Source organism: Gastrolobium bilobum, unplaced genomic scaffold, assembly GCF_033153095.1.
Source record: "Gastrolobium bilobum isolate Gb01-03AN ecotype WA unplaced genomic scaffold, APGP_CSIRO_Gbil_v1 utg12205, whole genome shotgun sequence".
NCBI classification, from domain to species: domain Eukaryota; kingdom Viridiplantae; phylum Streptophyta; class Magnoliopsida; order Fabales; family Fabaceae; genus Gastrolobium; species Gastrolobium bilobum.
The window spans coordinates 85366-100960 of record NW_026899230.1 but is presented as its reverse complement, the minus strand read 5'-3'; the positions used below and the strand labels follow the sequence as shown (position 1 = coordinate 100960).

At 34.1% G+C, this 15595-nt stretch overlaps 2 protein-coding genes across 4 annotated transcripts; one reads left to right on the top strand and one right to left on the bottom strand.

Annotated features, from left to right (window-relative positions):
* Positions 1-3576: 3576 nt before the first annotated feature.
* Positions 3577-8174, top strand: LOC133288630 (ubiquitin-conjugating enzyme E2 2-like). 2 transcript variants are annotated; one of them, XM_061486441.1, is made up of 6 exons: positions 3577-3822; positions 4439-4578; positions 4716-4741; positions 5146-5235; positions 6295-6383; positions 7816-8174. In XM_061486441.1, the coding sequence occupies exons 2-6, from the start codon at positions 4454-4456 to the stop codon at positions 7942-7944; spliced, it is 459 nt and encodes a 152-aa protein (XP_061342425.1). In that variant the 5' UTR covers positions 3577-3822; positions 4439-4453; the 3' UTR covers positions 7945-8174. The 2 variants fall into 2 exon arrangements, with proteins under 2 accessions (XP_061342425.1, XP_061342424.1); XM_061486440.1 differs by having other exon boundaries at positions 3581-3822; positions 4445-4578.
* Positions 8175-9148: 974 nt separating this feature from the next.
* LOC133288665 (probable LRR receptor-like serine/threonine-protein kinase At1g14390) lies at positions 9149-12518 on the bottom strand. 2 transcript variants are annotated; one of them, XM_061486481.1, is made up of 7 exons: positions 11150-12518; positions 10682-10815; positions 10349-10592; positions 10070-10263; positions 9925-9965; positions 9728-9839; positions 9149-9527 (listed from the first exon to the last, which is right to left on the bottom strand). In XM_061486481.1, exons 1-7 carry the CDS (start codon positions 12402-12404, stop codon positions 9294-9296), a joined length of 2214 nt encoding a protein of 737 aa, XP_061342465.1. In that variant the 5' UTR covers positions 12405-12518; the 3' UTR covers positions 9149-9293. The 2 variants fall into 2 exon arrangements, with proteins under 2 accessions (XP_061342465.1, XP_061342467.1); XM_061486483.1 differs by lacking the exon at positions 9925-9965 and having other exon boundaries at positions 9728-9850; positions 10055-10263.
* Between the last annotated feature and the right edge of the window lie 3077 nt (positions 12519-15595).

Genomic DNA, 15595 nt, shown 5'->3' with positions numbered 1-15595 from the left:
ATATATACAGGGAGGCAAATGAAGTTATTGATCATCTCACGACACACGACTTTTTGACCCTTATAACCCTTTAATAATAATTAATTATCAAATTGACTTTCATTATAAACTATTTCGAAAATTTAACCCCCTCAAAAAACATAACACCAATTTGTCCCTGTTTGACCGTTGACCACCAAGCCTACTCGGGTACACCCCTCCCTACCCGGGTATATTTTGAAATTTTTGATCTACCCGAATAGGGAGGGGTGTACCCAGGTATTGTTCTTGGTACTGAAAATTTACCCGGGTAGGGTAGAAAGGGGTGTACCCGAATAAATCTCCACATCCTCAACTTTCAAGAAGATGGCTCTCACTGAAGAACCTCAAGATGTACAATACTCTCCCTCATTCCTCGATGCCCTTCTATGTGAAGAGAAAGATACCTTTGAGGACGATTTTGATGCAAACGGTGTTGAGGTTGAGACCAATAACAACGACCCATCTGTGGGAAAGTTGCAATCTTTGCCTTTGGTTTTGCTAGACAATGACTTGTTCTGGGAAGACGAGGAACTTATCTCCTTAATCTCAAAAGAGGGAGAGACCCATTTGTGTTCTTGTAATCTCATCGCTGATGGAACACTAGAAGGGTCTCATGTTGAGGTGTGAGTTGGAAGACGTGAAGATTTATCCGGGTACATCTCTTTCTAACCGGATAAATAATTCAAGCAATTTTCCATTACCAAGAACAATATCCGGGTACATTCCTCTCTACCTGGGTAGACTTGGTGGTAACGGTTAAACATGGACAAATTGTTGTTATGTTTTTTGAGGGGGTTAAATTTTTTAAATAATTTATAATGAAAATCAATTTGATAATTAATTATTAATAAAAAATTATAAGTGTAAAAAAAACACACTTTGAATCCCTCATGAGACACGATCTTTGCATCATCAGCCACCAGTTAATTGTAGTAACATCCTAAATAGGGATAGAATGGATGTACGTGGGCTTAATTAGATTTTGTCATAATTGGCCTGTTTGTTTAATTTTCCTTTGATTCACCCACCCACCCACCCAAAAAAAAAAGAAGGAACAAGAGAAAGGGCACACTGACCCACGATTTGAGGGATACAATTGTGTCATGTGTCCCAATCACGTAAGAGGGTGTCAGGTCTTTGGCACGTTTAAAGGCACTCATTCCTACCGTGTCTTTAAATGTAAAGCGCTTTTTTTTTTTTAGAAAAAAGGAAAATTTCATAAATATAATTTACTTTTTTTATTACTTACAACCTTATTTTTTTTTCTTATCAACTATTCCGGTGATTTTTTTCTCTCTTTCACATTCAATCCATCCAAACTGATTGCTCGTTATTGGGTACAATGAAACCATCACAAAATCTGCCATAAGATCAACAATGAAGTATTAAATTGTCCTTTGTCTTCTTTTTTTCCTTTGCTCGTTTTCTTCTCTCTCTATCTGGAATTTAAATTTTGCTCATAGAATTTCACATATGCTATAGAATATCTAGTCCAAAATTGATGATGATATTTTATGATCATCAAAATGGTTACAAATCCCATTTTCTGCAGCTCTAATTATCACGTTCTGATACATCTACAGGTCTCTCATAGCAGCTTACTTGCTGGTCCTTAACGGTTATACCAATGTCTTCCATCTAGAAGGTGGTCTTTAACCATGGTTTAAAGAGGGACTACCAAGTCTTTAAGAGGAGTAAATCGAGTGCCATGAATGTGCATGTAGTGAAGCCTAGAGCTAGTTGTCCATAACGAGAATGTTGATTAATGCATATGAAGAATAGAACCGATGAATATAAATGTCAACATTGCACTAGTGCAGAAAATTAGTATACAAGAATTGACAATAAAATTGTCTAGTTATATTGATCTCATTGAACTAGGAGCCCACTCCTCATCACCCCAATAATCTTCTCTCCAACCTGGCTCTTGAGCAACAACCTTTTTTCACGGATTACCCTTTATTAATGTCAGTGCTCCTCCTTCTTTCATCCTCCCAAAGCATTAGGATCATTAAAAACATCAAATGCATTTTTGTCATTTAACCAAGAGAATTATTTGTCTCATTTCGTTGGAGATAGTTCTTTCATGTTATACACTCATCGAATTTTGTGTCAGCTTTTTTCATTTCTTTTTCCTTTTGTTTTAAAGTGGGGACCCCACATATTTATCTCACACACATGAAAGAACTATCTCAAGCAACATGAGATTAGTAACCCTCTTTAACCAAAGAAGTTCACACTCACCCTCAAAACTCAACACCAATGCAGTAATATATGCATCCCCCGGTAAGTCTGAAAATGAGACAACAAGTTGAGGGTCCATGTTTACCAAAGGATCAAATGCAGGAGGAAGGGGAACATGCACAATTGTAATAACCAATGCACTAATATATGCATCCCCCGGTAAGTCTGAAAATGAGACAATAAGTTGAGGGTCCATGTCTACCAAAGGATCAAATGCAGGAGGAAGGGGAACATGCACAATTGTAATACTCTTAGCTCTCAGCACACGAGCAGAGGCTCTTGATTTTGAGGTAACATGAACAACTATAAAATGCTTTGGCTTCCAACCAGTTGCATTCACTGCAAGCTTCCATCTCTCAGCAATCACCCTCAGCTGCATTCACTACAAACAATGAAAAAGTTAAAATATTATTTGAGAGATGGATAAAATGAGCAAGTTAATTCATTAACATTGTTAAAAAGAACTTGCATTGAAAAAAATCGCAAAGAGGTAATTAATAAAAAAATAATAATACAAATAATGGCACCTCCCCAACACCAAACATGTCATTAATTTCTTCACGCATGCTTAATAGCAAAGTTAATTTTTTTTTTCTTTTCAAAATCACCACACGTGCCGTCGATTTATTTATATAGTTGTTAATTTAGCTTTTGCAAAAAGTGGGTAATAATGCTAGATTTATTTCAAAGTTCGATCTCCATAAAATGATAGTTTGAGCGAAGGACATAATTTTTCCGTTTGTTTGTTTGTTTTTTTTTTTTTCCGTGAATGGATTTTTATGAGATTAATTCATACCCAGATTAGGGTAAGGTGTGTTTTGGCATGTCATTATTAATGAATTAAATGTGGCCAATCATATTATACTACTTTAGATTTCGAAGGCCATCAAATCTTCCTTCCTTAAAGAGAAAATTTCTCATTTTAATTTTGAGGAAGGTTCTTTTTGAGATTGCATTAAGGTATGGCAATCAAATTTAGTGTGAAACGTTTTGCAAAGAGAAGGTTTCTCCTATTTTTTTTAATTAAAAAAATGTGCTAAAGACCGTTCTAAATATTTTAAGAAATGTTTTAAGGAAACTAATTAAAATTGAATCCCTATGCCCTACAACCCTTGTGATTTTCCTACTATATTCCTAATTTTATTTTCGATTTTTTGATTTTTATTGGTCAATGAGGCAACTTGTGTGTGTATCTATCTAAAATATCTCATGGCGTGTTGGGAGTTTCTAGCAAGTTGACAAGAAAGACCCTCATCATTACACTTACACACACGACACAACACACACACACACACTTACTTTAGAGAAGAGAGAGAAAGAGTGTATTAGGGATTGGGACCGCTGAGCTGACCATATATAAAATAATTGTAACAAAAGAATCTTTCTCTCTCTCTCTCTCTAAGCAGCCGGTGGCCATGGAAGCATTTCTCTGACAAAGCTAAATTCTCTGTTCACATTCTTTTATTTCCTTTTTGGGTTTTTCACTCTTCATTTCAAGCTTCAATCTTTTCTCTCTACTGTGTCTGCATCTGCTCTCACACCCTTCTTCACTTACAAGTCAGAACTCTCTCTCTCTCTCTCTCTCCCTTAAAAATCCGTTTTTTGTTTTCTGTGAATGGATTTTCATGAAATTAATTCATACCCAGTTTAATTACTCTGGTGTTTGATTCCAAGAACCCTTAACTTGTTTAGTTGGTTGTTTGGTGTGTTGGTTGCTTATTAGTTATTAATCTTTGTTTGATATGTTTTGTGGAAATGGAAAAGTCGATCTAGGGTATCTACTAAGACTTGTGGCTTGTGATTGTGGGAAGAAAGTTTTATGGGTGTTTGGAAATTCTGGATTCTGCTGTTTTCTTGTTATGTGGTCTTTAAAATCATGAAGTAGCTTACCCCCACTTTTTTGTTTTGAGTCTGTGAGTGAAATGAACCCATCTTTTAACTCTCTGATGCATATGGATTTCGGTTGTTCAGTAAATTCTAGAGTTTGCTTATTAAGTATTATTGGCTTGATGATTGTTAAGCTCTGAGAAAATAAATTTAGCTCTATTGTCTGTATGTTTGTTTACTCTGAACCTTTGATGTATTATTCTCCCTTTTTCTCTAACACCTGTTTCTCTATGCACATGGGCATGTCAATGATTGATTACTACTGTTTGGATTGTACTTGATTGAGATATAGGTGGTGAGGATGTCGACTCCTTCAAGGAAAAGACTGATGAGAGATTTTAAAAGGTTGCAACAAGATCCACCTGCTGGCATCAGTGGAGCTCCTCAAGACAACAATATTATGCTTTGGAATGCTGTTATCTTTGGGTGTGTAGGAGTTTACAAATCCTGAAAACTTTCAATTTTCTTAATTGTATATTGCTCTTTATTTTGTGGTTTTGGTTTTTGGTTAATTAAATATATATTATAGCAATCTAATTGTGCTTTTCTTGCTGCTTTTCCAGACCAGATGACACCCCCTGGGATGGAGGTACAGTTATATCTTCTACTTCATTTAACTGAAAGACTTCGTATGTTGTGTCACTGATTTCTCATATTATAGTAATCATTTGTGACTTCTTGTATATGAATGAACTACATCGATAGGTAGTGGATGAACAGATTTTCATTCACAAGTAATTGATAGATATGAAAGTTGGTGTTACTAGAAGTGTCAAATATGGTGCTTTTCTTTTATTTGATTCATACAAACATGTGTTCAACTTGTAGGTGTGTCACACAAGGGTTACTATTTGATGTATTTTTGGTGTTTAGTTTTTGGGTTATTGCTCCAATTGTAGACAAAGAAGGTTTAAATTGACCTGTATCATGAATATTTAATGATACCTGGACACTGTATCTTCTAATTTCTGGACTTTCATCTGTGTTTTTCAGGTACGTTTAAGTTGACACTTCAGTTCACAGAGGATTATCCTAATAAACCACCTACAGTGCGCTTTGTTTCTCGAATGTTTCATCCAAACAGTAAGTTCAAAATTACCCTGCCATCCATTTTGGAGTTAGAATATCATTTGAAATAGTTATGCGGTCAATGCATGAGGGTTACCATTATGTTTAAACTAACAACTTCAAACTGAAATGGGAAGTATTTTTTTCTTTAAAAAAAAAACTACAAAATTAATCTGGCTTTTGGAAGTTATTGTAGAAACAGTTTCTGCACACTGGTGGTGATTTTGTCTTCCTGCAAGCTTTCTTTAAGAATAGTTTATCTTTAAAATAAAACATACATTATTGTTTAGTACTGTCCAGGTTTGTCACTTTGGTTCTATAGAGTGTTGATATCACTTTTTCTTCCCTTAATAAAGTTAGTCTTTTGTTAACGGCATCCTGTAATGCGGTTCAAATTTATTTGTATTTGTTTAAAAGAAAATTTGTATTTTAGATATTTAAATGCATGCTAAATTTCTGTAATAAAAAAACATGTATAGAGGATGAAATGGCCCTTTTCTCGTATCTCACATCTCTTTCCTGCACAAGCTGTTTTTGGGGATTGATATGATTAAAGTAGAGATCTTAAAAGTTCATATATAAATATTAAGGGTTCCCTTTTTGTCATTTGACATGACAAGAGCACTTTCCTACACACACAAATCAAGTGTGGGTCCCACGCTTAAAAAAAAAAAGTCAAACCAAAATCAGGATACGACGCCGTATCCTTGTTGCAGGAATGAACAGTGCCATTCCTGCAACATGATTCTTATATTTCCCAAATATTAAATGATTAGGATATTTTGAGACCTGTATAAGAATTGACATACTTGTACCATCTAATAACTTTATTAGACAATTATTTTAAAACAATCTGACTGTTGAATCATACAAAGTTAATAACTTAAAATGTTGATCTTAGATACCAAATTCATGAAAATTTTAACAATTACTAGAATGTGATCAAGCAGTGCATATTTTTATTTGTTTGAAAAAAATGTTATATCTTAATTTAAATTGATGGATATGAATTTTGGTTAGCATGATAATAACTTTCTATCTCGTTCTAAGCCCCTTTTTACTTGGCAATTTTAGTTTATGCGGATGGCAGTATATGCTTGGACATTTTACAAAATCAGTGGAGCCCAATTTATGATGTAGCTGCAATACTTACCTCAATCCAGGTAATTGTGATTCACTTGATATTTTGGTGTTTCTTTAAGACAATAAATGGCTAAAATGATTTGATTGTACCCAGTCCATCAATTTTGTCTACTATACAGTTTGTATCAATGTTGAATATAATTTGCTCAACCAAGGAAAAAAGAGAAAAAATCTGTTATGCAGATTGTTTTTCTTCTATATTACTTGAATTACTTGAGTCTTTGATTATGTTCTGTGTGTGCCTTTACCTGCATTGACTTATGAAATTATGAAACAAGAAACCACTTCCTTTCTTTCAATTAGAGTTGTGTACTCGCTCTAGGTGTCATATGTAGATTCATGTGCAGTTCCGATTCATCCGTCTTCAATATAATTCTCTCATTTTTTGGTGTTGCAGTCTTATATCCAAACCATTTTAGTTCACTCTGTCATTTGAGACTGGGAAACCCAAACTTTAAAGTTAATTTCACAAGTAATTATTAAATCTTGGTTTTTTACTGCACCCCTTCCTCTGCTTCCCCATTAGTTTCAACCATGTCTTTAGTCGTTGTGTATCACCTACATGTTTCTCTCTGTCATTTTCTATATTGCATAGTTTCTCTTCTACACATTCCAGCATTGGAACTTTCAACTATAGTTTTATGCTTCCGACTCTCATTTTTCTTCCTTAAGTCTGCTAGTTCCTCAAGCATTAGTTATGCCCTACTGATGTTTTATATTCAATCTCTACACGAGTCAGCATTTCTCTTGGTAACATCAGGTCATCAACCATGTCAATTACCCGCTTATGATTTGTTTGACAAGTGTACAAGGTTTAAATAACAATCACATGCATTGTAATTGTAAGCCCAAACTCTAGGGACGTGAGCCTTAGCAAGGGCTTACATTGGTGTATTTATAGATGACCTATTAATGAAAGTCCACTAGTAAGAATCAAATCTAAGTCCATTTTGTGGTTGCTGTTTTATCCTACCAATTGAGCCAACCCTTGTTGGCTTCATTTTCTCTTTAATGTTAAAGAATTCATATCAATCTATCTATCTATAGATAAGAAAACGAGAGAAGTACAAGGGAACAAGGGGTATAGAAAAAATAAAGAACAAAGTAACCAAGAAAAACACATTAAGAATTTGTATATATCTTAACAGAAAAATATTTTTGCAGTTAATGCAGATAAGTTATCTGCATTTACTTCCAAAACGACGTCGTTTTGAGATTGAAAGATTAGAAAATTATAATTATAAAGACTATAATAATCCTGAAATAATTTAAAATTACAAAAATACCATGATTTTCGCCTCAAAACGACGTCGTATTGGGCTTACTGTAAATAACTTATTTGCAGTAACTGCAGAAAAAACGAACTCATATCTTAATAGAATATATAATGTTTTTATTGTGCATTGATATTGATTCTTGTTATATTTCACTAATATGGCTTTTTTGTAGCAGTCACTGTTGTGTGATCCAAACCCAAATTCTCCAGCAAATTCTGAAGCTGCTCGGATGTTCAGTGAGAACAAGCGTGAATACAACAGAAGAGTACGTGAGATAGTTGAGCAGAGTTGGACTGCTGATTAATCATCATAGAGCCACCCTGGCACTTTGTTGTCACAGTATTTTATTGAATAATCACCAGACTTGAAAACAACATTTATGTTTTTCTAGCCCCTTTGACAATGTGCTTGCTCAAACTTTCTATGAATTTATGTTCCGTCTTATTTTGTCCATGTGGTGCGCATATGTGTTTTTGTTTACTCAAACCATCATTTGTTTCATCATTATATAACATATGATGACTTGTAGCTAAACAGACTATTTTGGTTAGCCCCTACAAAAAAGTTGTCCTTAGCCTTAGGAAAGTGTAAAGGCGGAGCAAGGAGTACATGCCATGCCAGTACAAGTATTACACACTATTTGAGGACTTATCAATTAAGTACCTTAATTTTATTGAAAAATATTATTAATTAAAAAGTCAAAAATATCTACCTTACACGAAAAAAAATACTTGGTATACATGACAACTTTTTCAATTGATTATTTTTATCAAAGTTGATGTTCTTAATTAACCATACAGTAAAGAGGTTTTTTGTTGATGTCTTCAAGTTTATTTATGCCTTTAACTGATTGGAACTGTGTTTTTTTTTTTTTGGGTAACATGTGTTTGTTTTTATAATCAAACTTAGAGGTTAGTAATCAATTGTAGAGAACTTTTTACCAGACAAAAGTTTAGATTAGGGAAATGTATGCCTAGGTAAGATTGTAAACGGCCTCGGAAGGAGGAAACCTGAGAAACTGGTTTCGACTGAACCTTGACCCCTAAGAGCAGGTTTATTTTATTTTTGTTTTTATTTTTTTTATAGAATTTTGCTCCTTTAAAATTGATATTTTAGACGATAGATTGCAACAAAATACTTGCACATATATAATAAACTATGAAGTTATTATAATTTACTTAATTTTTCAATCAACTATTAAAATTTCGCACTTTATTTTATGAAGGGCAGCCCTTATTATAGAGAAATCAAATTTTAAAATATTGTACATTCAGTATAAAATATCCCACAAATCGTACTGTGACGTGGCAAAACTCAATGAGTGATATCAGATTAACTCCAAAGTGAAATACTATAATAAAGCCTGTAGTTCTATGTATGCATCTGGGGAAAAAGAAAAGAAAAAAAGAGAAGAAAAATCTTATGATTTATTGGAACCATGGTAATCCAAAGGAACAAAGGATTGGTACGAATCCAACAGAAATACAAATGTGATAGGAACTTCAATAATAATAATAACAATAATATGGAAAAATGCAGGCCAAATTGTGTTTTTTGGCCTTATAGAAGAGATTACATATTTACATTATCATTTATTCATTATGATAAATGAACTTATGAAATGCTAGCAAACATTTGTTATTGACAGGTGGTTTACAATTTTGTGCTGAGGTTTCCACTGCTGGTCCACGACTCTTGAACTTGCATTGAGTACTGTAAATTCCACAGAACATCCTCTATTGAAGGCCGATTACTAGAAACCTTGTATAGACAATTCATTGTAATCTGAACTGCAGTCTTCATTGATTCATATGCATAAGTTCCTCTCAGGGAAGGATCAATAGCACTTCTTAGTATTGATGCTGCTTCTGATGAACCTTTCTCCAGCTGAACATGTTAAAGAGATAATCAAAGATAAGCAAAATATGTATCTTGATTTGGTTTCCATATTTTTTGGTTGCAATCAGATTATGCACTTGCAATTCTTCAATGGGGTTTAAAACATCTATTATGTAAGATTAGAAAACTTTAAAATTTGTTATTATTTTATTTGTAAGATATCTAACAACAAAAAGTGTTATGAATACCTCATCCTTCAGCTCCTCTACTTCACTAGAGGATGTAATTTGTTTGCCAGTGATAATTTCAAGTAGAATAACACCAAGCTGGTAGATATCTTCCTTTTCTGCATTATTTGTGCTGCATATGGGGTTAACAACATATTATACTTAGGATACAACAATGGAATAAAACAGAAGAAAGAGTTTATTAAGCAGAGAAATACCTGCCAATATTTTTGGGGGCACTTTGTTCACTAAGTGCACTCTGAAAATTGGTCAAGGCAGATACCATTGCAGGTTAGAGTTCTAGATGATGCAATCATGCATATATTACTGAGAGAACGATCAAATTATGTAGTGTGTTCTAACCTTGGATGGCAAAGGAATGCTGTATTTACTGACTTTTGCATTGAGACTATCATCCAACAGAATGTTCTCAATCTTCAAATTGTTGCCAAATATGGCAGGAGCAACTCCTGTGTGTAAGAAATGGATTCCTCTTGCAATGCCTATGCTGATTGCCATTCTCTGTGGCCATTTCAGCATTTCCCTCTTTCTCCCATCTGTTGAATGAAGACTCATGTTACATTTTTTGGGATATCCAAACCTTTGTTTTTTCTTTGCATTAAATTCTCTGTGATTGTTTACCTGTAAGTTGATCCCTTAATGAAACATTTGAGACGTGTTCAAATACAACGAAGACTGTGCTTGTTGTTTGGGGAGGGTCCTGGTGAGTAATTACACAGTGTCCTAGAACACTCACTATATGCCTATGTCTCAAATTGGGTAATACCTCTAGGTGCTGCATAATGCTGCGGGGCAAACCCTTTTGCTTTATTTTTATACAATTAACTAGGACCACTGAACCATCTCTGAGCCAACCTTTATATAGCTGTGATGATAAATGCCATTACAACTTAGTCATGTGGGTTCCATCTCATTATGGAGCACAAGTTAGGAATCCATAAAAATCATTTTTACCTGTCCCTGTGATCCTTCTCCTATTAAATTTGATGGGTCAAAGTTGTTTGTTGCATCTTCAATTTCCTCTGATGTGAAAATACAGTATGGTGGCAGTCCAACTGCAGCTAGCCTCATTGTCTGAGGAACACGTCCTATTCCCACAGGAGAAACCAGATTAATGCATCTCTTGAATGAAGGAATAAGAATTTGAATAAACATCTAAACCAACTGGGAGTAATAACTATGGTATAAATGTGTATACGATTTATCATACCATCAGTTAATAATAATAAAACAAAAAACAATAGTTTAGATGATAGGGAGCTTCTTCTCCTAATTTGAGAATGAAAAAATTTAATGATTGGAGAACCATCTCTAATATAGGTACGACGGTGCTCAAACCGGACTATTTGGATTTACGATGGACTTACTGAAAAAATACTAATAAAAAGAAAAGAAAAGAAAAGAACATAATGGTGGCCTTACTTGCATCAATATTTGGTCTTGAAGAAGCACGGGCAGAAAATTTATCAGCAACAGATCTGTGAATCTTATGATCTAATCTTTCTGCTTTGGACTTCCTCAAGATGAACGCAATGAGTAGAGCCAGAAGTGCTGCAATTCCAACAACCCCTCCAATTATACCAAGTACTAGGCCTAGTTCCATACCTGATTCCTTCTTCGCCATTTTAGCTTGAGGAGGCTTAACAGCTAAGGCTGCTTCTTTCTTGCAATATGAAGATGGATGTTGTTGATCATTTAACTTTCTGGTTGTTGACAAACAATTCCCAGAATATAGTACCTTGGCCTTTGAAGACAATGAACCAAGGCAGGATGGTAATTTTCCTTGCAGAAGGTTGCTTGAGATATCCACATATGTTAGTGCAGAACTACAAGCTATATTCACTGAGAGGTTACCTCTTAGATGGTTTGTAGCCAAGTTTAGGTACTGGAGGGAAGGAAGAGAGAAGAGAGAGGTTGGGATATTTCCAAACATTTCATTGGAAGAGATGTCAAATATCTGAAGTTTATCAAAGTGCATTAGTTGGGGAGGAATCTGATATCTCAGAGAATTCTTTCTCAAGATAATACTCACAAGATTGTTTTCCACAGAAGGGAATTCAGGACCAAGTTTGTTACCACCCAAATTGAGCTCTTCAAGAGAAGTTAGCCTTGTGAGATCTGGGACACTTCCATTGAAGAGATTATCAGCCAACACCAGACTCCTCAGATTCTTCATTGATGATATTGATGATGGGATTTCTCCATGAATGAAATTTGAGCTAATGTTTAGCACTTCCATAGACCAGAACCGGTTGATCTTGGCTGGTAAAGGACCCCACAAGCCCAAGGACACCAATGACAACACCTTTAAATTTGAAAGCTTTGTCATGACAGTAAATAAAGAATCAATGGAGAAGCTTGCTGAAAGAGTTTGAATGGAATTCAAAGAAGCTGTTATGGGGCTGTGTGAAGATGGGGAGCTCTTGTTTCCAACAATAGTTAATTCTGTCACATGACCATTTGAACACACTATCTTAAGGGAAGGTGATGGAGGGAGGAAGCAGAAGTTGGTCCAGTTTGTCCATCCTTGAAGAACTTGAGGATATTGAAGAAGTTTTTGAACTTGGAAAATAATTCTATTCTCACTTGGTGTTAGCTGTGCAATTGAAGTAGGAGTAAATAGAACAAGAATGATTGCAGGAAACAAGTAGTAGAAAGAAACCCAAAATTTCTTCATATTCTTAGGCTAAAATATTTGAAGGAAGATAGAGATTAACCAGTCACAGCATACTATACTTCAGAGTTCTAAGTTGAAGCAAATGAATTAACATCTAACACTAATAAGCAAAACTGTGACTGTAGCAGTTAAATTGCTGAGAAGATTGCATTACTTTCACCGAGTGGCTATATGAAACAGAATCTTTGATCTTGTCTATTTTATTCCTTTTTGTTTTTCTTTACAGTTGTGCAGAATATAATAATTTAAAGAGTAAAAGTTATCTGTCATAATATAATGATTGCAAGAAAAGATATTTGATGGGAAATTATGAGAATAAAGAATTTCACTAATGTGGAGCAGGTGGACAATGGGGGAGAGGACCCAAGTTTGTAAAGTGGATCTGAGATCTGAAAAGAATGAAATTTCAAAATTTTCAATGAAGCCACCATGAAAGTAGGAAGTTTAGTGAAGGAACCTTATTACACACATCACATATCACATGGAAGAGTGCAAGGCAATAAAAAGAAAATCCTGATCAGAGGGTGTGCCAACCATCATATTAAATAGCCACTTGGTTTGCTAGTTGCTACATTGCCCAAGAAATCCAAGTTTCAATGGTGCCACCAAAGTCAAAACAGCACTGAAATCAAAGTTGCAAGGTGCAGGAACTTGGGTGTTGACCATTCTATGATGGACCTGCATGTACCTTAACACTGCATTTTCTAAAGACTTTGTTCATGTGACCCACGTGCCGTGCCACGTGACTTTAGTGAAGGGTAGGGTTTTTGTGTCCATCATAATAATTTAACGTTTCATTGTCAACAATAATGCCATAACTGCACAATTGTTTTGTTTGGGTGGAAAGAGCTTAGATTTTGGAGTTTTGTGTTTGTGGATTTTGTGTCGGTGAGATGTTCCTCTAAAGTGAGAGCATAGTGAAGGTAAAGGACGAGGTTGCCACACACATTCTTGGTCAAATGCGTGACATTGACACATTTTTGAATGTGATATGCATTATTTCTACCTAATCCTGTGTTTGCTTATTATCCTCAGCATTAGAGAGTAAGCGTTTGTTACATATATACAGAAGTGTTGGACAACCTGTCAAGATTGAAATAGAGAAAAGGACAAGATCTGAAGGATGGTTTTAGGTAAGGTTTCCCTTCCATGCTTTGCTGGTACTGATCTATAGATTTAGTATAGTAATATAGAGCACTGGATTTGTCTTTTTGTCGCAATTTGATCATCATAATAATTTTGTTAGTAATATAAAAAATGTAATCACTTTGTTGTTTGAATGTATGATGATGGAGAATTTCAACGTTGAAGTATTTTGTAACTACTGTCAAACATGCTTAATTATAGAGTTCTTACCAATTAATTCTTATAAGCTATTATTAACTGTATCGTTCCATACCAGTACAGTCTCTGAAATCCCTATATGTTTTTTCCTCACTTGCACATTTTCTGGAAAAATTTTCACCCATCCCAAAATTACTGCAAGCTAGATGCATCTTATTAGTATAGGTACTACGAATTAATTCTTATAACCTGTCATCAACTATACTGTCTCATACCAGCACAGTCTCTGGAATCTCTCTCTTACGCGTGTTGATTCGATTCATTCATGTACCTCCGTCACTGAAAGCCTGTCAGGAGTCGCTCCTGTCTGTGCCCTTCTGCACCATGCCCTTTTCGCACTGACGATCACTTCACGTCTTCGTCAGCACCCAAGATGTTATATATTTTGTTAATATTTTATTGAAATAGAGAATATGGGAGAGTTTGTAAAAGAAGATTTTGCTGAATAGAGAATGCATGTGTTGAGATTTTGTTGAATAGAGAATGCAAGTGCTCAAATTTGGCAGAATATTATGTACTTTCGAGAAGTTTGATAGAAATAAAATATGAAAAAAAATGTTTGTACCTTCAAACCACAGTTATTTTAATTAAAATAATTATTTTGTATTTAATATTTAAATTACAAAAACCTTTCATTTTCTCACACCGTGATTTCTATTTTGTAACTCATTCTCTCAGCATAAAATACTATAATTTTGATTAAAATAATATAATTTTATGTCCTTAAAAAAATAAATACTAATCTCATAAAATATAATTGAAATAGCGATGGAAGTGTTCATGTTTTTGTTGAACTCGTCCAAAATGGTTGTAGTTGAGAAAATAGCTAAATATGTTATTAATGCTTATCTCATATAGTTTGGGTTAAATGGTGTTCAGGTTTTTTTTTTAACTTAAAAATGCACGCACATTTCACGAGTGTTTTTGTCAATCCGAGGATTAAAACTATGAACCGTTTACACGCTTAATCGCTTACTAGCATTTCCCTTTATTAAAAACCTCAACATACCATCTTAATTGATTCAATGGCTAAAAGGGAGCAAACTTTTGGTACATTTTGTGTATCAAACTCTGTTAAAATGGATAATTTTTTTTCTTCATTTTAACCCTTATTTTTTTTATATTTATCTTTATGTCCCTTTAAATTTTTCTCATTTAATAAATAGGTATGCCAAGTTTGGTACACATGTAATATTAAATATATTTCTCAAAGGGCTAACTTCGGAAACGGAAATCAATTTGTTTTTAAAAGAAATTTTTTTTTTTGGTAATCAAAAGAACACTTTTATTTCCATACCTAAACTCATATGTTTGTCTTTTATATCTATTTTGATGTTTTTATAAGGGATATTTTGTGGGTTTAAATTGATCATATATATATATATATATATATATATATATATATATATATATGGTAAAGCTTTGTTTTGGAGGTTACAAGAAATTGAACACAACACACTACACACACACCCCACACCACTAGGCTAACCCTAGTGGTGCATATATAGGGTAAAACTATCATCATGTAACATAATCTAAATAATTTTTCCTACTCAAACAAAAATGCATGTGGGTTCCATACATATAATAAAAACAAAAAATAAAAAATCCTGGTGCGGAAATAAATGGGTGAGTGGGTAAAAAATTTTATATCATGTTACATAATATTAGTTTTCCCAATATATATGTAGGGCAGGTTCTAAAACTAACAAGTCTTATACCATATCTCAACCGTTGATGGACGAAAATCATCGGTTGGTATTTATAGTATAATTAATGATTAGTTAATATTAATTAATTCATATGACTTCCTAAATTATAACTTCGAGAAAAGAGACATATCTCTA